At 37.6% G+C, this 22,821-nt stretch overlaps 1 protein-coding gene across 1 annotated transcript; it reads left to right on the top strand.

Annotated features, from left to right (window-relative positions):
• Positions 1-4,925: 4,925 nt before the first annotated feature.
• Positions 4,926-15,871, top strand: LOC115991739 (transcriptional adapter ADA2-like). Its single transcript, XM_031115630.1, has 13 exons — positions 4,926-5,086; positions 5,209-5,398; positions 5,482-5,642; positions 6,727-6,792; positions 6,940-7,065; positions 7,177-7,252; positions 9,064-9,124; positions 9,209-9,264; positions 10,806-10,907; positions 11,585-11,807; positions 14,272-14,482; positions 14,994-15,302; positions 15,604-15,871. The coding sequence occupies exons 2-13, from the start codon at positions 5,236-5,238 to the stop codon at positions 15,793-15,795; spliced, it is 1,746 nt and encodes a 581-aa protein (XP_030971490.1). The 5' UTR covers positions 4,926-5,086; positions 5,209-5,235; the 3' UTR covers positions 15,796-15,871.
• Positions 15,872-22,821: the final 6,950 nt, after the last annotated feature.

Raw genomic sequence — 22,821 nt, 5'->3', positions numbered from 1 at the left:
ATTTTTATTTTTTATTGAGTTAGATTGTCATTTCATCTGAGAGAAGATTAAAACTGAATGATTACGAAATGATTACAAAAACTAAATGTGTAAAACTGAATTTCATTCTCATTCAACATAATGAATACAAAAACTCGGTTCACTTTATATTTGGGCAGAGTAAGCGTGAAACAAAAATACTAACTAACAAACTACTGTCCAATAATAACATGATATCTGTCACCTAATATATACGACTTGTAGTTCTATACACTAATACATACAAGCTACATGTTGCTTACTCTGAGCATCTTAATACTTCCCCTCAAGATTAAGGAACTGAGGACTGCCAAGGGCTTTAGTGAACAAATCTGCTAATTGATACTTAGTGGAGATATGAAAGGTTTTGATGACTCCATTTTAATCTTCTCTTAGATGAAATGACTATTTAACTCAATATATTTGGTCCTCTCTTGATATACTGGGTTTATTTGCTAATGGAGACCAGGTTAAAGGAAAAAGTAGAGACGCAAAGAAAATTTTTAAGGACTAAGGCGGATGTTAATCTAACTGTCTCTATATGTGTAACTTTGACTATATCTCCATTAGGTAGTTTGACATACATATGGGCAATAGAAGTGATGGTGGTAAGAAAATTAAGAGAATAGACAATGTAATCAGTGGCTCCACTATCAAGAATTCAATTATTTGATGAAATCATGGAAGCATTGACATTTGAAGAGAAAACAGAATGCACTATGGAATGTGAAAAATTTTGGAGGTTCAAAAGCTTACATGGCACAACATAAGAAAATCGACTACTCGTCTACCGTCTTCGGTTTTATAGTGTTTATTGATAGATTATAAATTTATAGATTAAATCATTTAAAATCAAACATTTGAATTTGCTTTTTTTTTTAGTAGTTGATAGGGCATTAATATTTTAAAGTTTTTGTTAACGGATTATGACATGGTATAATCTCAACCATTTATTTTAAAATGAAAGATCAAGATTAAAAGAAATAAATCTGGTAGAGTACTCTAGGAAGTAGGAACTTTAGAGGATCTTAATCTGAAATAGAGATGATTCTATTACAAAAAGCCCAACATTTGACTTCTAAACCTACATATGTAACAAATTTAAGAAACTGACATCATTTTGTCATAGAAAGGGAAAAAAAATTAAAAAGAGACTCCCTGTCTCTCTACTCTAGGTTTTTCCCACATGTTTTGTACAGGTTGATACTAGTTTACAATTTCAAAGTTACCGCTATATTCATATATTTACGTAAATAATATATGTTTATAAACATGTACATAAATAAAACATATGTTTTACTTATTAAATGTTTATTAACATATAATTTAAGTAAAGCCCAAATATCAGCTTAAATATGACAATGCAATTTATTACTTTTACCTTCTTTTTTTTTATAATGTACCAACCCAAACACCCGGAAAATCTCTAGTATAAGCTGAAACTACCTAATATTTTATCTTGCACATTTTAGAGATGTACCAAAACCAATTTAATGGCCAGTATGTTATTACATATACTTAAATCAGGTCACATAAGTTTTAACAATAAAAGGTTAGTGAATCTAATTTTTATTTTTTTAGATCGTAAAATAAACTACTTATATCTAATTAACCCTTAAGAAAGAAATTCATGATAAAAAATATAAAAAATAAAAAGGCAGGTGTAGTGGATTTGGACGGAGGATCTCTGGCAGTTTCAGTATCCATATCATGAATTTGGACGGACGGCTGCTGAGTAGGAAAAACAGGGAGGCTAGACTTGACCACCCTAGGTTTGGACGACCTGTGTTTGGCCCTCTTCTCCTTGTGACGACTTGGAAGATTTTCCAAGTCAATGGCCTTTGACAAACTTTTCCTTTTGTCCCCAACAGCAGGATGAGGCTGAGATTGAGCTTCAGGCCTAGCTGCCTTGTCCACAACTTCCTTTCCTTTATTTTCCTTCATGGTTGCCATCCCTAAAAGAAAAATATTGAAGTATCAGCTAAGGAATGTATAACAATCAAATAACTTCTAAGTAAAAAGAAAACTCACGTCTACGAATGGTGAGCTTGTGAGCTAGAGCTTCAATAGAGGGCTCAAGACCAAGACCCCACGTGGCAAGACGTTGTAGGGTCACCAACGAGTGAAAGCTCCTATCAATGTATAGACGAGCTCTGTGGACGCGATCTCGATGAAATTTACTTAAGGTTGGTCATTTAACAGCTTAAACAAAGAAGGGAGAAAAATGTTAGACGATTATAAATAAATAAATAAAAACAAACAAACAACACAAAAACATACCTTCAGGACGAAGGTTGCCTAGTTCTCCAGTATATGGGGCAAATGAATCCCTGCCAATCTCAACAAGGTGCCCAAACCAGAAACCAAAGACGAAGAAAAACTCTGTCTTCCAGTTTCTGTCAGATGTAACCAAGGACTTAATCAATCTACAGTCACTGCCCCTCGCTGTAAATTGATAAAAGCCCAAAGACTGATTAATCTCGGAGGGTTTGTAACAGAAGAGGAACTAGTACACAGTGAGAGGACGATCCCTTTCAAATACTTCTCTCCATAAAACTTGCATAGAAACAACGAGTCTCCATGCATTAGGCTTAAATTGGCAAACTCCTAAACCTAATCTTGTAAGTAGTTCCCTAGCAAAGGCATTTAGGGGTAACCTAAGCCCCCCTAGAAGGTAAGCTTCATAGATGCCTATCCCAAAACGGGGTTGGCAGCACCACTCCCCACGGATGGCTAACCTAGGGTTAAGGTCGTTTGGGACTTAGTACCAACTCTTAAGGGCAGCTAGTCTCCTCTCATTCGTCTTGGAAGGGATACCTACAGCACAACTATATACAATCTCTACCTCATCTACAGGACTGGACGGAGGAATACTCGTTGAGGTACCAGCCTGAGATCCCGAGGCTGCCCTTATCCTAAGCTGCTCCTGGAAAACCTCTAGGGGAATCCCAGGAACACCAGATGTTTATTCCTTGTCGGTGTTACCACTACTATTACTACTACTATGGCTACTAGAATCAGTGTAACTAGTGGAGTCATGATACTCGTCTATAGCCTTATCTACACTATTGTTAGATAAGGAAAGAACATTCTCAGACATTTTGAAATTCTAAGGAAAACCTAAGGAGGATATAGATAGTACCTGGCTCTAGACGGAGGAGAACTAAGGACGCGGAAACACTTCTAGATGAGGTGCTAGACGACAAATGTCAAGGAAGAAAATTTTAGAAATGTGAAGGGTAGGAGAAGAATTCTACTATTTATAGGCAATAGAATTTGGCATCTAAAATGACGTGACTAACCAAAGGATGACACGTGGCATACTTCTCGAAAAAGTGAATCAATGCGACCAGTCACTAATGAGTTCATGACACGTGGTACACATAACCGCTAACAGAAGGACACACGTCCAAAGAATAGCATTAGGCTATATAGTACCTTGGACGACCCCTGGACAAGGGGGCAATGGATGGTGAACTAAGAATTGAACAAACTCCAAGCTCGTCCATGAGAGTCATCCATGTTAAGAAGGTGAGAATGGACCTCCTTTATAGAACTGGTTGTCCATGCACTTAAGGGTCGTCCATTAAGAAAACGTTTGGATGACCCCAGACACTTAGGAAATTCCAAGTGTTTCTCTATAAGAGTTAATGAATTGGACCATGTGTTCTTATTCTGAGGCATGTGTAAAAATCGAGGTTCATTGCCACAACTTCTTACTAAGTGCTTAACTTTCAATAATGGTTACGGAAGATAAGTTCAAATAATCTGACTTCCATAGCGGTCGTGGAAGTTAACCATGAACTTTTGGACCTTCTCAAAAATAGGGGAAGTTACCAGACAAGTAACCGCTTCAAGTGTACACTATATAAATGCTCATTTACATCAAATGAAGGTAAGTTTCTAATATTTCCTAAAAAGTTGGAACTCCAGAATTCAAGAGAGAAATTAACTTAAGCATCAGAGGGTTCTTGGCCGGTCCCCCCCGGTCACATTTGATTGTGTATTTTTCTTTTCAGGTTTCCCAAGCAGTTTCTTAACCATTGAAACCTGAAACATTCAGTCTACTGATTTTTCTTCGCATCATCATCATCATCATCATATATATATATATATATATATATATAACATTTTCATAACATTATTGTTTGAATTATAATGGATTCTAGTATAATATTTAGGTAAAAATTAAAATACATAGTTAGTCCCTAAATTTCATTTATTAAATGTTTTTAGGTCAGAAGTTTTAAGTGTTATTGGTTCCTAAAGTTTCAAAAATAAGTGTTATTTGTCATTTGGTCAACTTTATTTAACTTCCTTGTCTATGTGTCTAACAAAATAATGACATAAACATTTTTTTAATGATGGTGGAAATTTTTTTTTTATGAGTACTGCTATAGATATTACCATCACTACATTAATTTTACAAATCGATGTCTCACCAATTAAAAAGAGACAATTAAATTTATACATATATATATATATATATATATATATATATAACATTTTCATAACATTATTATTTGAATTATAATGGATTCTGGTATAATATTTAGGTAAAAATTAAAATACATAGTTAGTCCCTAAATTTTATTTATTAAACGTTTTTAGGTCTGAAGTTTTTCCTAAAATTTCAAAAATAAGTGTTATTTGTCATTTGGTCAACTTTATTTAATTTCCTTATCTATGTGTCTAACAAAATAATGACATAAATATTTTTTTAATGATAGTGGCAATATTTTTTTATGAGTACTGCTATAGATATTACCATTACTACATTAATTTTACAAATCGATGTCTCACCAATTAAAAAGAGACAATTCATTTTTTTTTTATATATATAAAAAATTCAAAATTTAGTTATAAGAAACTTGAAACTTTAAAGTATATTAGGTTGTTGTGAAAATGAAAATGTTGTGCCTATATAAAAATTCGGAGCCAAAATAGTTCCCTCACGAAACAAACGAAATCGCTTTGTGCACTCCCTTACCTGGAGCTTCAGGCTTCAGTTTTTTCCGATCTCAAAGTTTAGAGTACCGTTAGCACCGTGTTGCGATATCGAAAACTGGTATTTTTTATTTTATTTTATTAGCCCATAAAATAATTGACTCCTCCTTTAATTACAAACCCGGATTTCAATTCCAATTTCAAACCAAACAGCCCCTTCTTATTTATTTTCAAACTTTCTAGGGCTTTGTTCTTCGGTGAATCGGAGCGATGGGTCGGTCTCGGGCGGTGTCGCATTTGTCTGAAGAGGATCCGAACCAAAGGTCCAAGAGAAAGAGACCAACTACTATTACTGCTACTACTACTACTTCCAATACTTCCAACGCTGCCTCTGCTTCCAACGCAGAAACCACAGAAACTGCTACGCCCACAGGTAACTAATTTTGATTCATTCACTACTAACCAACAAAATAACTAACTAACTAACTGACTTACTTTTTTAATTTTTTATTGAAGGGAAACTGGCATTGTACCATTGTAATTATTGCAACAAAGATATATCAGGGAAAATTCGTATAAAGTGTGTAATGTGCCCTGATTTTGACCTCTGTATTGAGTGCTTCTCTGTTGGAGCTGAGGTTACACCCCACAAGAGCAACCACCTTTATAGGGTTATGGTCAGTACTTAATCTTTCATTTTATTGTATCTATACATATTGCTCTCTCTTTCTATGTATATATGCATATGCTTTGTATTTGTAATGTAATCCTTAGCCAACTACAACCTTCAATACCCTTTTCTTATCTTTAAATTCAATGATTGTTTGATATATAAGTTTTCGACTTTGTGTGATAGGGTGTTAGTTGGAGCCTAAGAAGCTTAGACATTCCAAAATTTCCGGGGTGTCCATGTTCGAAATGCACGATCTTGCATTTCTGTTAGAATAAAACAGATTCTTTTATTTTAGATATGTTTATAAAAAATTTAATGTTCGTTGTCGTCGTTTCCCAATTTTTTAAGACTTGCCATGTTGCCATATCTTGTACCATGTTGTGTCCGCGTCAGTGTCCATGTTCATGCTTCTTTGGTTGGAATGATATGTATTAAATTCCTTTCTTTCATGAAGGATAATTTTATGTCATCTCTATTTTGCTACTTTTCCAACGAATTGCGTAAAGTTTTGATAAATTTTCTTGTTATTCTTTTAATAATGAAATTTTTGGTTTTACTTTTGTTTTCTCAGTAGTTATACTTATAGATGAAATGAGAATGTTGAGATTGATTAGTGGCAAGATACAAATTTTATTAGAAATAATGCAATGCAACTGTGAGAAGTTAACATAGTTTTTAAAACCATACTGGGTAAAGAACTGGAAAAAGGAAGTGGTCCTTGATTTTACGGTTGGGAATGGTGGTTGGTTAGGCTTTCAAGAAAATATAATGCAGCATTTGACTTATCAGTGAATTTTGCCCCCAATGAAGCAATAGTGCTGCAAAGGATAAATTTCTTTCTCTTGGAGCATTTTAAATTCCAGTCTAAAGAATAACACCATTTCCTTTATCTATTTTAAGCATGAGTGTGCAAATCTTTTTAGGAGTGCAAATAGGAGCTAATTTGGACTAATATAATGATTAGGAGATGGACTATAAATGTGTTTTATGTTTTGGTTCACTATGAAATGAAACTGGAAATACCATACTGCCTTTGTTATTATTCATGTATATCTTGTTTAAGGGGAGAAAAACATTTTGCTTGGCAGGACAATCTCGCTTTCCCACTTTTGTGTTCGGACTGGAATGTAGACGAAGAGATGTTACTTCTGGAGGTAATTTGTTTACATACCAAGTTCACGTATCACTGAAACAATATTATGTTTTATTTAGTTGTTTTGGTAAATGCTGCTAATAATCTTTCATGAATCTACAATGTCATTGTCCTTGATGTTTGGGTGGTTAATGTGTATTATTTTTAGGGAATTGAAATGTATGGATTTGGTAACTGGACTGAAGTTTCTGAACATGTTGGAACAAAAAGAAGATCACAATGTATTGACCACTATAATGCTGTGTACATGAATTCTCCATGCTTTCCTCTCCCGGTAAGCAAGTTTTGATATATGCATGCATATGAACACTACATACATACATACATACATACCTACATGTGCATAAAAATTAATATGCTAAAAAGTTGTAATTTATGTACCTAGGATATGTCACATGTTATGGGAAAAAGCAGGGAGGAGCTCCTTGCTATGTCTAGAGGGCATGGTGAAGTCAAAAAAGGTTAGTTTGCCTATATTCCATTGACTATTACTTGTAGCACTTATTTTAGTGATTTTGCATGATGAGATTTGACTATTTTGAATTAGTGTTGGTAAATAATTCTTAAAGCACAAAGCTCCACAACTGAAGTGCTTTAGATAGCTAATGCAAAGCACATTCTCAACTGAACCATTAAAAAGGGTTCAAATCCCCAGTTGAACGTGCTCAGGCCCAATGAGCCTGATCCCAAAGATAAGAATCCCATGTTGGGGGCTTATGACCAGATTGACCTGGATCCAAGTAGTGAAGTAAGGGGATTGGGTCAACGGATAACTTGCTTGAGAATTCTCTTGAAACAGAGGAATGTGCTTTAGGTGTGGAAGAAGTGAAAGCTTTGCTGGTGGTTTCTCAGCTCTCATGCTGGGGGCTTATGACTGGATTGACCTGGGTCCATGTAGTGAAGTGAGTAAGGGGATTGGGTCAACAGATGACTTGCTTGAGAATTCTCTTGAAACAGAGGAACAGGCTTTAGGTTTGGAAGAAGCGAAGGCCTTTTCAATGGTTTCTCAGCTATCATTGGTTATTAGAGAGGACAAGACAGGCAAGAAGCAATAGCCACCTTCCCAATTCAGAGCTCAGTTGATGTTTGAACCAGTGACATATCTGGGTCACCATGAGGTTAAAACTATGGTGAGTCTGTTGAAGGAGGCAATTCAATTACTGTAGAAAGAAAATATGAGTTTGGGAGGATCAATATTAGATTTATTAGACATCAATGATTAAGAGTTAGCAGTGGATTCATTGATGGAGGCTTTGCATTCCAACATGCCAAGTAGAGGGCCCTAATATATTGATTTGGAGTCTGAATGGAAATGGTAGATTTAATGTTTGCTCATACTATGAGGTTTTGCAAGGCTCCACTAATGCAGTTTTACCTTGGAAAAGCATTTGGTGTTATAATCTTATGAAGAGAGCTGTAGCATGTTTAATTGGTGCTGTATATGTAGGAGAAATGGGGAGATTGTAAACCACCCGTTGGAGGAATCAGTTTGGTAAATACTTGTTTATTTGGAATTTAACCCCAGTATGCTTGTTGTGTGGATATTGTGGGGAGAGAGAGAGAGAGAGAGAGAGAGAGAGGAATCATTGTACATTTGAAGGCATAAATGTCTTGGTGGTCTAACTGAAGTCATCTTCTATTAGGACTTTGTTTGAATGGTCTGGTGTCTTAGGACCTAATAATTTTGACAATGTTGTTGATTTCATTGGTATCCTTTCTTTTTGTATGTAATCCCTATTTTTGTGCGTAATTATTTTGGCTATATTATGCATATGTTCTGTATGGATAAGGTAGCTTCATTTTTTTTCAATAAAAGTATATTACTTATCCCAAAAAAGCCTTTTTTTTGGGTATTGTATTACTATGAATCCTATGGTGGCTTACATTTTTCAACAATATTATATAATAATTTAAGAATTTTTTTTTGCAGTTCTGTGCATGCTTAAGTAGGATATGTGTTTATTGTCATATTTCTGTTGCTCAATTTAAGTGTTACTTCAAAAGCATACCTTTTTATTTTATTTTATTTTTTTGTTTCTAAGGAGTTGTGTGAATTTTACTCTTATAATACAAAGTATTATTATGTGTGTTATTAATCTTCTCTTTCTCAAACTTGTTAGAATTTATTGATATTTGTACTGGCAAAGCTTAGATGTGATCTTCATCTAGTATACTACCTGTGCACTTAATTTTTTTGGGTTCAATAAAATTTATTACTTATCAAAAAAATAGGTGTGTTATGGCTGTCGACTTTTTCTTTTATTTGCCACAGAAATTCCTAATGTTGGGGAGCTTACGCTGAAAGAAGAGTCTTCATTCTCAGCTAGAGTCAGGTATAGTCACCTTCATAACTCTATAGTTATGTTTCAATTTAGCTTTGTGATTCTAATTTGCTAATTCGTGTCTTGTTTCATCAGATCTGACGAATCAAAAGAAGGTCCAGCTTGGCAATCCTCATCTAGCTTAACATCAGGTAGAGTAGTCAATATCTTGAGGGTTGCTGTTTATCATGATTTTTCTTTTGTGCCTGTTGGCTGTCCCAAAATTAACTCACACACAATAATGTAAATTAATAGCTGTGTTTCATTGCTTAATTTGCTCAAATGAAAAGGAATTAAGTTGAGGAAATTCGAGATCTGGTTGATGGGTGTGGTCTATACAATTGCAGCTGATAGGATTGGTGGTCTTGTTTGATCTGAGGGATCCAGAAGGACGTTCAGATTTGTTGTAGCTGATTATTGGCAGCTAAATTGTAATTTCTGGAATAAGTCCACTAGTCTTAAAACAGTCCAAATAAGCCTTCAAAGATTAAAGATAAAGTTTAAAGCTAAGGGCCTGGAGTGTAAATGGTTTAACAAGGCAGCATTGGCCATTAAAAAGGAGCCTTGAAAGGTCCAAAGATATGCCCTGTTTCCATTTAAAATATGGGCCTAGTTCCAAGCCCATTGCTGGAGATTTTTAAGCAAAAAAATATGTCCATTTTGGGTCCCATAAGTTCCAGATATGTTCAGGAGACAAAGGTCACTTGTTGATATACTCTTAGAGGACATGGGAGCTGAGAATATTGTTCTGGATGAAGTGATTTTCTGTTGGCAGCAAGTGCTAGTTTATAAGAAAATAAAGTTAATGGATGAGAGGGTCATCTAGATAAGGATAAACACAATCTGATTGGTGGGGGAAAAGGTTAATTAGGTCACAAACAGAATCTGATTGACTGAGAAATCAAGCTCTACTACCTCATACCCTATAAATAAAGAGCTGCACTAAATATATGTGCATATATATATAGGGAGAGAGAGAGAGAGAGAGATAGAAGGAAAAGGCTGTAAATTTGATGAATTTTATTTAGAAGATGCTTCTGTTGGAGATAGAATTCTGTTAGCAAAAATGAGGATTTGAAGCATACTCAAAGGAAAGCTACAGGTAGATTTAAAGAACACAGCAAAAATCTGTTGGGGGCTTATTGAATTTTATTTTTTGTCAATGTTCTTTCATTGTCTTTCTGATTTGAAGTCTGAGGATAAATATCTATAGGAATGTATCAAAACTAATTAAAGTACCCTAACAAAATACATATTATTTATGGATAGAGTTTAGGTACAATTCCTCGGGTGCTGTACCTTAGTTTCCACAATAAAATTCAACTACATGTTTGCATTGACCAATGCAGTTCAAACGTGTAATGTTTCCCAAAAATAATTTAATTCAACCACATGACTTATTGGCCATTACAATCACACGGTTTAATTTAATATGGTAACATAAGGTACAACACCTAAGGAATGGTACCTAAGTTTCACCCATTATTTATGTAAATTTTCTAATACATTTTGACTGATTTACCCCTCACATCTATATTACGTTTAAACTTGTGGCAGTTTAGAAAATTAGGTAATATGTACATTCATACTTGCCCTTAGTTACTTCTTCTTCTTCTCTTTTTATTTTATTTATTTATTTTTTATAATGTTTTTGGAGTTATGATTGACAAAATTATAAACATATCTGGCACAGAAACAGGCAAAGGTTTGGGTTCAAGTAGTGGCAACACATTCTCCAGTGTGATAAAGAAGGCTTCCAACAACTCCCAGATCAAGGATGGAATTAAAATGGAAGGTAGGCTTTCTGTATTTTACTATTAGTTGCAATCATTGCTTGCATACTGCTTTCTGCTTGATGGAAATTCTTGTAATAATTTATTTGGCACCTTCCATTTAAATGGCATTCCTGTAAAAAGCTGATATGTAGAAGTAATTTGGTTGCTGGAGACATTATTCAAGTATGTGGATACTCAATAATATGATCAGCCAAAGAACTTCTTTGCTCATCTACAATGAGAAAAGTTGAGGGTTCATCTTGAATAAAGGTTTTGTTGAATCACATTAGGATGTGCACAGTGCACAAAGCTCGCTTTTGCAGGGTCTAGGAGAGGTCATGATACATAGCCTTACCCCCAATATGTTGGAGGCTAATTCCTAGATTTGAACCTGCAACCTATCGCTTTGGGTGGAAGGCCCTTGTCATTGCACCAAGGCTTGACCTCTTTTGTTGAATTACATTCAGTTATAATAAAAATATAATAATAATAAATAAATAAATAAACATTAAACTAAACTAATATTTTTAGATTGATATGTATACAGATTGCATATCCAAAACTTGGGTGTGGGGTGGGAGAGAGAGAGAGTGTGTTTGTGTTTGTTTATCAGGAGATGAGTTGGTGAAGAGAACATAAATATTTCATTTTTGCAAGCTACACTTAATACATTTTTTTTTTCTTAATAATTTTGCAGAATTTCAGTCAGACAGGAGCATTGGTGAGAAAAAGCCTAGGGTTCCAGGGGATGAGGGACCTTCTATGACAGAGTTGAGTGGCTATAACTTCAAGAGGCAGGAGTTTGAGATTGAATATGATAATGATGCAGAGCAGATATTGGCGGATATGGAATTCAAGAATACTGACTCTGCTGCTGATCGCGAATTGAAATTGCGAGTGTTGCGTATCTACTCAAAAAGGTAACCATGTTTTTACTTGAATGTGTGCAGTTTTTGTGAAACCAAAAAAAAGAAAAAAAAAAGAAATAGAAAAGCAATTGTATAGACAAGGCTGATAGATAGCCTGCATTTATCAATCAATAAGGTAGAAAAAGAAAAAAAAAAAAAAAACAATATGATTAATCTGCCATTAAGTTCAAAAGGAACTTCTATAATCTAGCTCATGAAAGGATTTGAGGCATTGCTCTTGATCCATGAATGGTCCTTTAAGAGCAACCTGTAATCTCACAATAGTATGTTGTTTCTTCTTTCCTTGGGCTAGATATCCATTTATTGAGATTCAACTGTCTTCTTGACAGTGCTGATAATGAGTCAAACTAAGCTGGGTATTAAATGTTTAAGATTGATTTCTTTAATTTTACATCAAGTATGGGTTGAGTTTGACCTTCATACCAGAATCTGAGCTATATTTGTGCCCCTGATGAGTCTCAAACTCATGATCTCAACCTTCACCTTGCTCATAGAGTTAGAGCTCATATGTAATCTAAGTTACATGTTCAAGATTGATTAATTAAATATTTGTGTAAGGGCCATCAAATTAGAGTTCATTCAAAACATTTTCAATTATTTTTATTTTTATTTTTTTAAGTAATGAAACTTTATCAATGAACAAAGGCAAAAAGTACCCAAGTATACAGGGAAAAAAATTTCAGTTTATGTTACCACTCATTTATTTATTAGATATGTCCATGTTTTCACATGTTTTATGCTCTCTGGTAGTTGACAATGATTGTTGATTTTGGTGCATATTGTTGTCTGCTGCAGCAAGTTTATTGTCTAGTAAGCAAAACATGCCATGACAAAACATATATCCATTTTCCCCTATTATGTGACGCATGTAATTACCAGCAAATCAAATGCATTAGCAGCTTGAAATTGTTGAACCTGAGAACTACGGTTTCTGGCACAGATCCTAAGTCAATTATAATACCCACGCATGTTCAATATCTCATTATTGTTATAACATTTAGATTTTCCAGCTTTAATGAAATATTAAAAAATTTTATGGCTTATTTGGAACATTTGGCATAACACATTTTGCCCATTGGGCTGTAGACATGCTGCCCCTTTGTTATTGCTGTCTATACCTCAGACAAACTCGTAGCATAATAAAAACTCATCTGTGGCAATGAGAGTTTTTATTCTGCACATATTAAACCTACCCCATATTTTTAGTAAGAGTCATGTTAATGAATGTCCTTAGGGTCCGTTTGGTTAGATGGTGGATAAGTGGGAAGATATAAAATGATAGGAGGATGGAAAAGTGGAAGGATAGAAAAGATTTTAATTCCTGTCTTTTTTGTTTGGTTGGAAGTGGAAAAGTGGAGGGATGGAAAAAGTGAATTTGTATAAATTTACTCATACACCCTTGTTAAAAAATGATGGCCAATTAAAACAAAAAAAAAAAAAGTAAAAAACAACCACCAAAAAATAAATAAAAAAATCGATCACCCAATTTATTTATTTTTTTAAAATCATGTCTAGTTAAAAACAAATAAATAAATAAATAAACAAAAACAAAACAATGATCACACCCTTAGCCCAAAAAAAAAAAAAAAAAAAAAAAAGGCAACTTCCAGTAAAGAAAAGAAAAAAAGAAAGAGATAATGTGCCCACCCACAGCCCAAGAAATCAAAAAATGAAAAAAATAAATGCATCATCCAGAAAAGAAAAGAAAAAAGAGGCTACGTGCCCAGCACAAAAAAATAATAATAATAATAAGAAGAAGAAAGGAACTAGAGATGGGCATTTTTGTCTATTAAGCAACTCTATTTTCTCCCTTCAGTTTTCTTTCTATTTTGGAGAGAAAACTTTTTGGTGGGCCCAGGGAGAAAACACTCGAGCCTTACCATTTATTTTCCTTCCTCCCCACCCAACCAAACACACTCTAAAAATATTTTCCTTCTCATTTTCTTTCCAAAGTTTTCCATCCACCTTATTTTACCTCGAAACGAACACACCCTTTGGGTAATTGTTAATAAACTATAATAGGAAAGTTTTAACACCACTTTCATAGAAAATATAAAAAGCTATCAACAACATTTATTGTTTTATCATTCTCTCAATAAAATATTTTTTAAAATAGTTCCTAACATTTCCCTTTTAGTAATAAGTTAAACATCAACACCCAGCATAACCCAACCTATAGAAAGCTGTCTTTTCAGTCACTACTCGTAACAAGTGAAATTTACCTTCCCTTTCTACTTCTGGACTAATTTATCTTCAGGTGATCCCTAAGAAGGTGAGTGGGCTGAGATCCTTTTTAGTGATCCTGAGCTGCTAGTTAGCAAGCCTTGCCATTCAGATGGAAAAAATTTCATTCTTATTTAATACTCCTTCGTTATCAATGTTTTGGGATGCCTGATTGTGTTGGTTGCCCTAGTTGGCCAATAACCCATTAAAATGTATTTGGACTTTTTGACAGGCTTGATGAGAGAAAACGCAGGAAGGATTTCATATTGGAAAGAAATTTACTTTATCCTGACCCTTTGGGGAAGGGCCTCTTACCTAAAGAGAGAGAGATATGTCAGCGCTACAAGGTCTTCATGCGGTTCCACTCGAAAGAAGAGCATGATGAATTGCTCAAGAATATTATTGAGGAACAGCAGATTGTCAAAAGAATACAAGATCTTCAGGTGTGATGCAGCCCCCGAACTTCAACCTCTATATGCTTTTTTCACTTGATCTTATCTGTTGATATTACTGTCAGTTACTTTAGTTTGGTAAGAGAAACAAACCATGCGAGATACAAATAAGGTTTTTTATTTTTTATTTTCCTCCTTTTTACTTGTTTTGTTTTTTTGGAAGATTTTTCTTTTTGTTGGTAAGTTACATAGCCACATAGGTGTCCATTGGGTTTTGAAACCATGACCTCACCCTCTATCCATTCTTGCTGAGGAGGAAGTGTCCTTTGAGTTAGAGCTCATTAGCATCTGGAAAATTTGAACCTAAAACATACCTTGAGCTAAGAGCATTAGAAATGCTATTTATTTGAAATTCATGAATAACTGGGTTTGTGATCTACATGCTCCTTTCACTTTTTGCCAAGCTCTAACATTCATGTCTACCAAAGGCTGAAGAAGTCTGACTAGTACTTGACAAAAGCTTACTAAGAGCCTTTACAATCATGTAAAAATAATTATGCAGGAAGCTCGAGCTGCAGGCTGTCGAACAGCTGCTGAGGCAAATAGTTTTCTTGAACAAAAGAGGAAGGTGGAAGCAGAAGAAAGTGAACATGGAATTAAAGAAAGTGCACAGGGTCCCAGTGGTAAAGTGTTGCAAAGACCAACTCAACTCAAAGGAGAATTTGATGCTAGTCCTCGGGGAGTTGTCAAAGCTTCCACAGGTCTAGAGCTCAGTGAGAAGGATTCATCTTCAGCAATGCAAGCTATATCGAGTGATCTAGACAAGTGGGACATCACTGGATTTGTAGGGGCTGATTTACTCTCTGAAACTGTAAGAATCCTGTTCCCAATTTCTTTGCTTTATCATGGAAAGATGGCTCCTTGTTTACCCTGGTTCTGATATTTTTACTAATCAGATAGTTAATCTCTATAATGCAAGTCAACATTGTCATAGATTGTAGGTCCAACTTAGCAAATGACTGCCCAAACTAGTGCATCCGATCCATGTTTGAAGAGAAAGAAAGCTTAAAAGATTATATAGCAAATTGTGCATAATTAGGTGGCTGAAGTTTGTATCTTCCAAATATAACTTGAGATTTTTATTATGATCTAGTTATGTTGCTTACTTGCAGGAAAAACAGCTTTGTGGTGAGATTAGAATACTACCCGCGCATTACCTCAACATGCTGCAGATCATATCAGTAGAAATTTTGAAGGGCAATGTCACAAACAGGTCTGATGCCCATGGCCTGTTCAAGGTAGAACCAAGCAAAGTTGATAGAGTATATGATATGGTGGTGAAAAAGGGGATTGTGCAAGCTTGATGACATATCCCATCTCCATCTTTGTATAGAAACTTGTACAGTTATTATTAATAGGAAAATTATTAGTTTTCGTGCATCTTTTAGGAATTTTTTTTCTGGTAGGCTATAATAGTGCTCCAACTTTTTCTGGGCCAATTATTTATAGTTAAAGTCGGATCGGATTTGTCAATTCACAGTTGAATTCCACCCACCCACCCCCACCCCCCCGGCGCGGCGCAACAACTGGAATCAATCTTTCAATTGTTTTGGTGGTCATATATGGTATAAATTCAAATTCTTAGCATATTCAACATAAATGTCTGCTTTAAAAAAAAAAAAATTAGTTCTTTTGAGTTAAAACTCTGAAGAATTTTTTAATGTTAATGACCATCCGAACAACAAAATGATGATGGTCAATGTTTTTTATTATTATTTTAATTTAATGTTAATGACAATGTAAAATTTGATCCAATTGTTTCAAGATTTCAAAATGAATAGACAAGCATTTAGAAGCTCAGGATCTTATAATCGTTCTTGGTACTTAAATAAATAAATTAAAAAAAAAAAAAAGCGTTAATGTGAAGGAGTTATTGCCCTTAAAGGTAAGGGGGAGGCTAGATAAAAATGTTTATTATTTATGATTGAATAGAGAAAATATATATACACATACATACATATATATATATATATATATATATAGTCGTGCATTTGAATAATAAATTAGTTAAAATAGGAAAGGCAAAGTTTGAATTTAGTTGAACTCCAATGAGGCTGGTGTGTGAGTGTGATGTGTGAATGCTATTAAACTGATAAATATTTAGTATTTATTCATCTCAATAAATAAATAAACCCTGATTATGAAAAAAATATTTAGTATTAAATAATATCATGTTATTTGTATCAAAATCTAATAATTGAGAGATGTGTGCAAAATAACCATATCAACATTCTACCCCTAATCTTAGGAGTTTTAGTGGGGTGGGGTGGTTATTTTTGTGCAATGTCTCTCATTTATTGATCATTTGATGTCAAATGCCTTATCATTTATCTAAATGATCTAATGAATCATGGGGTGCAATTTATTTTTTCAGTGTTTTTGAAAATTGACTATTTGAAACTGTAGTTGCACGATTTTCCTGGCCCAAATTCTATTGATCAAGCCTTGACCCAAAGCACAACCCACAATAAATATTTGTAGAGGATGGGTCAAAGAACTTAGCCTCAGTGAGCCTATTCGGTCTGATACATGGACAGTATTGTTGCAGAAATAAAAACACAAGAATGGATCTCTCCCGTATGATTCTATTCCTTCAGTTCCTAATACAGTTTTTCTGTCCCTCTCTTTGAGGGACTCCACTACATTATATAGTTCTTCTCCTCTCATCTCCACCTTACACTTGTTGATCATCTAATCATCTACTTGAGCACCTGTCCTATCAACCGCCCTCATCACTCCCTTTGTGAGTTGCAGAGGCCAAGGTGGTACTGTTCAGGGGTTTTTTCCTCATTAATGCGGCCAAGAGGGTGGTTGGGGCGCAATTAATGTGGTGGTAGCTTTTGTGAGATATTTTGGATTTTATTCATTTTATATGTTGGGAGGATGAACTGAATTGGCTGGGAAGAGTTCCTCGTCTGGGCTTCGTGATGTCCGAGGAGGAGTTACTCCTCGGACAGGTTTCCTTGGCGTTATTGGGATTGAGTAATACTTCATATGTGGTTTCTCTTCGGACAGGACGCTCCTCGGTCGGGCCTGAATTTGGAATAGCCCATTATTTTTGGGCTGGGCCCCACAATAGCCCCTAAAAACTCCGGTTTTTATCTCCTTCCGAGGAGAAAAGCGGGGTTTTGATGTTAGTGAGAGGATGGAAATAAGGAGAGCTTGGGGTGCACGTGCGGACCGTTACTTTTGACGCGCTACAATTTACGAGGCACGACCATTAACTTCTGGAGGCGTTATGTTCCCTTCATCCAACGGTGTGGCATGGATCGAATGGCCATCGTCTTTTCTTGTATTTTTAGGTAGGAGTGATCTTTTCTCTCTCCTCCCGGCTATATAAGATGTCAGAGGGGTTCAGTTCCTTCTTTTTATCTGCATTTCATAAACCTCAAAGGACTCCAGAGAACTCCATCGAATCCCAGAGATATTCGAACACTTGCGTCCGTTACGCCACCGTAGCCGTTTTTTGTGAAGCGTTTCGTCCAAGAGAGATTTCCAGGCGTTCCATTGAGCGTTTTGTGAAGGTACCGGTACATTTCGTTCATCTCGCCGTTTCAATTCCCTCCTCGGACTCTACTTTTCTTCTCAGTCTTTACTTTCGTTTCCCCAGTTCAGTTCAGATGGGTAGATTTGAGAAATTAGTAAAAACCTCAACCGCTATGGAGGCCTTTAGGGCTAAATACCACATTCCCCCGGGGGTTGGGCTGCAGTACTGTCCTCTTGAAGGAGTATTGACAGATAGAGGTGAGGGAGAAGTCGTTATCCCCATGATTGCTTTCATAGAGGGAGGGATGACACTTCTCATGCGTAGGATTACAAGGGAGTACCTGTTCAACCATAGGTTGACGCCGTATCAGTGTGCCCCGAATATGTTCAAGATACTAGGCTGTGTAGATGTCTTAGACGAGCGGATGAATCTAGGCCTTACTTGGCACGATGTGGCTTATCTGTACGAATGTCACCGCCTCGGGGATGATGGGTATTATCTTAAATCCCGGAATGAGGACGTTAGGTTGATCTCTTGTCTCCTAATATCCAATAAGACCGTGAAGAATGACTTCCTTATTGCTTCTGGGGAGTGGTTCGACGGTATTCATTGTCCAACTCGGGCAGGAAACCCAGGTACGGCGTTTTTAGGATCGGTCCTTTTTGGAAAAGGATTTAGTATTGAGGGGTTATTTTTCTTGCTTTCTTTGTAATTGGAAAATTTCGTGAACTAACCCAATTTTTCTTGGTTGTTTGCAGATAAAGTTCACGTCGCTCATCGGCTAAACTTTGTGAACGTGCCAGCGTTGAACTATCTTCTTAGGTCGGAGATTTACGTTTCCGAGGACGGACAGTTGCGTGCGGCCCATCTGGTTCTGGGCTATCAACCTCTTAGCAGCTCTTTCCAGGCTATCGGTCACGCTATAAGGGCTGGCAGTCCGAGGTTGGCTAGGATTGACGTGTCCAAGGACGGGTTCCTAGCTGAACACGATCTCCACCAGTCGTGTTGCCCGGTGTTAGAAATCCCTACTTAGCAGAGCAGCTACCTCCGCCAAACGAGCCTGGTGTTGCCGTTCAGGTTGAAGAGGAAGCTGAATCATCTCGTCTTTCCCTTGAGGAAGAGATAGACGAGTTTTATTTTGAGGAGGAAGTTCAGCAGACCCCCTTGGTGGAACTTTCCGATCCTGAAGGAGAGCGGGACCGACATTCTGCAGTTGGCGTTCCTTCCATCGTTATCTGCTCGGACGATACTTCGGACGAAGAGACGGAGCCCATGGCAGGAAAGGGAAAATCTCTAAAGGAGCTGATGGCCTCTCGAAGGAAAGGTCAGTCATCGAAGGGTCAGTCATCGAAGGGACCACCTCCATCACAAGTCAAAACCCTTCCTCCTGTGGTCCCTCAGGGTACTTCGGAACCTGACCTTAAGGTTAATCCGGACCTGAAGAAGAAGAGGCCAGTTGACACCCCTGAGGAGGGTGAGGTGGTTGCCCAGCCGACCAAACAGCAAAAAACCACTCGTGCTCCAAGGAGCAGAAGGGGTAACTCCTCGGAGAGATGGGACAAGGAGAACATTGCTGAGGTGCGCGCTACTCCGCGTACATGGAGCCCCAAGTTGGAGCTGGATGGGGTTGCCATCCCCTACAATGCTTCGGTTCGAGAGTACAACCGAGGCCGGGCAGGGTACGTGGCTGACGCCTTAGAGCAACCCCTACTCCTTCCTCGGGACATGGAGGCTTATAGGCGGTTTTCTCAGCCCGAGATCTTCCTATCCCTTAAAAGGGATCTCGCGATGGTAAGTAATCCTTTTACTGTTTCATTAATTTATTTGACCTTGTTAGATTAAAGCAATCTTATTTCGTTTGTAGATTACTTAGCAGGTATTTGTGGCTGAGGAATTTTGCCGTGGTAACAGTAGTCGGGCTAAGGTCGAGAACCAGGCTCGGGCGGAGATGGAGAAAACCTTGGGGTCCCTCAAGCACGATCACGTTGAACTGATGGAGAAGTTCAAGGAGTCGGAGAACCGGCGCAAAAGTGCAGAGGCTGGTTTGAAAAGCGCCGAGGCCCAGGCGGAGGACCAGCGCAAATAGCTGTTCTCGACCCAGATCAACCTCGCCACCGAGAAGCAGGCCGTGATGGATCTCAAGATTGCCCTGCAGAAAGTCGAGGATGAGCTGCGGCGGGTCAAAGAGGAGGCCCAGCTGATCCGAGAGGCTACAGAGGCTGAGAAGAGTGTCGCTCGCCAGCTCGGGGCCGAAGAGACGAAGGCCAGGCTATCCGAGGAGATCCCCGAGGTATGCCGTGACTATTGCAGCATCTCATGGGCTCGTGCCCTTGATGCTGCAGGAGTTCCTGCCGATTCGGCGCTGAGACTGCCCGAGAGCATTTTCTATCTTGAGGAGATCCGAGAACATCTTGATGGTGTCCAAGCGGTTTCTGAGCAGGATCTAGTGGTGCCTGATGCCGCCCCTGTGCCTGATATGGCGAAGGATCCTGTCACGGACTCTTCCATCGAGGTTCCTCCCCCTCAGCCCGAGCCAAAAGAAGATCCTCCTGCTAAGGCTTAGCTTTTTAGGCTTTTGATCTTTGTACTCTTTCCTTCTTTCCTTTTTTTTTTTTTTTTTTTTGAATGAGAGTCGTCCTATTTTTTCATTCTTTTGTAAGGACCTCTCTTTCTAATGTACTCGGAATATTAATATAAAATGTTCGTTTTGCTTACTACGGATGTATGCCAGTAACGCTTTTTTTTTTTTTTTTTTAAACATTTGCAACGATATAGATACAGGTAAATGGTCAAAATGAAAGGGGTTTTTGGGCTGCACACTTGAGGGTCGCGATGGTGCCCGACTGCGTGCATGCCTTAAAATGATTTCCTTTAAGTAATAATCCCCCAATCTATCATAAGTAATAATTTCACCTAAGACTGTGGTCCGAAGAGCCATGCAGGACTTAGGTTCTGTTTAAAACTATGAATAATCGCCGTAAGTATTAATTTCCCCTAAGTCTGTGGTCCGTGGAGCCATGCAGGACTAGGTTCTGTTTAAAACTTATAAAAATTGTCATGAGTAATAATTTCCCCCAAGTCTGTGGTCTGAGGAGCCATGCAGGACTTGGGTTCTGTTTAAAACTATGAATAGTCGCCGTAAGTATTAATTTCCCCTAAGTCTGTGGTCTGTGGAGCCATGCAGGACTAGGTTCTGTTTAAAACTTATAAAAATTGTCATGAGTAATAATTTCCCCTAAGTCTGTGGTCCGAGGAGCCATGCAGGACTTGGGTTCTGTTTAAAACTATGAATAGTCGCCGTAAGTATTAATTTCCCCTAAGTCTGTGGTCCGTGGAGCCATGCAGGACTAAATTCTGTTTAAAACTTATAAAAATTGTCATGAGTAATAATTTCTCCCAAGTTTGTGGTCCGAGGAGCCATGCAGGACTTGGGTTCTATTTAAAACTATGAATAGTCGCCGTAAGTATTAATTTCCCCTAAGTCTGTGGTCCGTGGAGCCATGCAGGACTAGGTTCTGTTTAAAACTTATAAAAATTGTCATGAGTAATAATTTCCCCCAAGTCTGTGGTCCGAAGAGCCATGCAGGACTTGGGTTCTATTTAAAACTATGAATAGTCGCCGTAAGTATTAATTTCCCCTAAGTCTGTGGTCCGTGGAGCCATGCAGGACTAGGTTCTGTTTAAAACTTATAAAAATTGTTATGAGTAATAATTTCCCCCAAGTCTGTGGTTCGAGGAGCCATGCAGGACTTGGGTTCTGTTTAAAACTATGAATAGTCGCCGTAAGTATTAATTTCCCCTAAGTCTGTGGTCCGTGGAGCCATGCAGGACTAGGTTCTGTTTAAAACTTATAAAAATTGTCATGAGTAATAATTTCTCCCCAAGTCTGTGGTCCGAGGAGCCATGCAGGACTTGGGTTCTGTTTAAAACTATGAATAGTCGTCAGCAGACCAGCAAGCAGCGGATAGTCATGAAAGAAAAGGTATGCTAAGCCATTCTCATTAATAACAATATCTTCTGAGGTTATTTACATTCCATGGTCGAGGTACAGCTTTTTCGTCCAAATCTTCTAGGTAATAGGCGCCTATTTCGGCCACGGATGTGACACGGTATGGTCCCTCCCAATTGGGCCCCAACTTGCCTTAGGAGGGGTTCTTTGCGCTGCCCAGAATTTTCCTCATCACGAGGTTGCCTGGACCCAGAGGCCGCAGTTTGACGTTAGCATCATACCCTTGTCTCAGCTTTTGGTGATAATAGGCCATATGAATCATTGTTTTTTCTCTTCTTTCCTCGGCTAGGTCCAGACTCCTTTCCAATAACTCGTCATTACCGTTTGGGGTAAACGATCTAGACCTTAGTGTAGGAAAGTTGTTCTCGATTGGGAGCACGGCCTCAGCCCCATAAGTCATCGAGAAGGGGGTCTCACCGGTCGATCGTCGCGGCATCGTCCGATAAGTCCATAAGACGTGGGGGAGTTCTTCTACCCATCTCCCCTTTGCCTCGTCCAGTCTTTTCTTCAGTCCGTTCACTATGACCTTGTTCACGGCTTCGACCTGCCCATTTCCTTGAGGGTAGGCAGGGGTGGAGTATCGGTTAATGATTCCAAACTCGCGGCAATACTCCCTAAAGTTCATACTGTCGAACTACAGACCATTGTCAGAAATGAGTGTACGCGGAGTCCCGAAGCGGGTGATGATGTTCTTTCAGATGAATTTTTGGGCGTTCACGTCCCTAATGTTGGCCAAGGGTTCAGCTTCCACCCATTTAGTGAAGTAATTAGTTCCGACTATTATGTATCGCTTGTTCCCCGCAGCTTTGGGGAAGGGTCCAACTATATCAAGGC

This window comes from Quercus lobata, chromosome 5, assembly GCF_001633185.2.
Source record: "Quercus lobata isolate SW786 chromosome 5, ValleyOak3.0 Primary Assembly, whole genome shotgun sequence".
Taxonomy (NCBI): Eukaryota; Viridiplantae; Streptophyta; class Magnoliopsida; order Fagales; family Fagaceae; genus Quercus; species Quercus lobata.
This window is presented reverse-complemented; position numbering and strand designations above follow the sequence as displayed.

What these genes read in the sequence shown, in the direction of transcription:
- LOC115991739 (XM_031115630.1), top strand. Translation starts at nt 5,236, where the DNA reads ATGGGTCGGTCTCGGGCGGTGTCGCATTTGTCTGAAGAGGATCCGAAC. An exon ending in AAGAGATGTTACTTCTGGAG is followed by an intron (nt 6,793 to 6,939) that starts GTAATTTGTTTA and finishes TATTATTTTTAG; the next exon opens with GGAATTGAAATGTATGGATT. An exon ending in GGATGGAATTAAAATGGAAG is followed by an intron (nt 10,908 to 11,584) that starts GTAGGCTTTCTG and finishes ATAATTTTGCAG; the next exon opens with AATTTCAGTCAGACAGGAGC.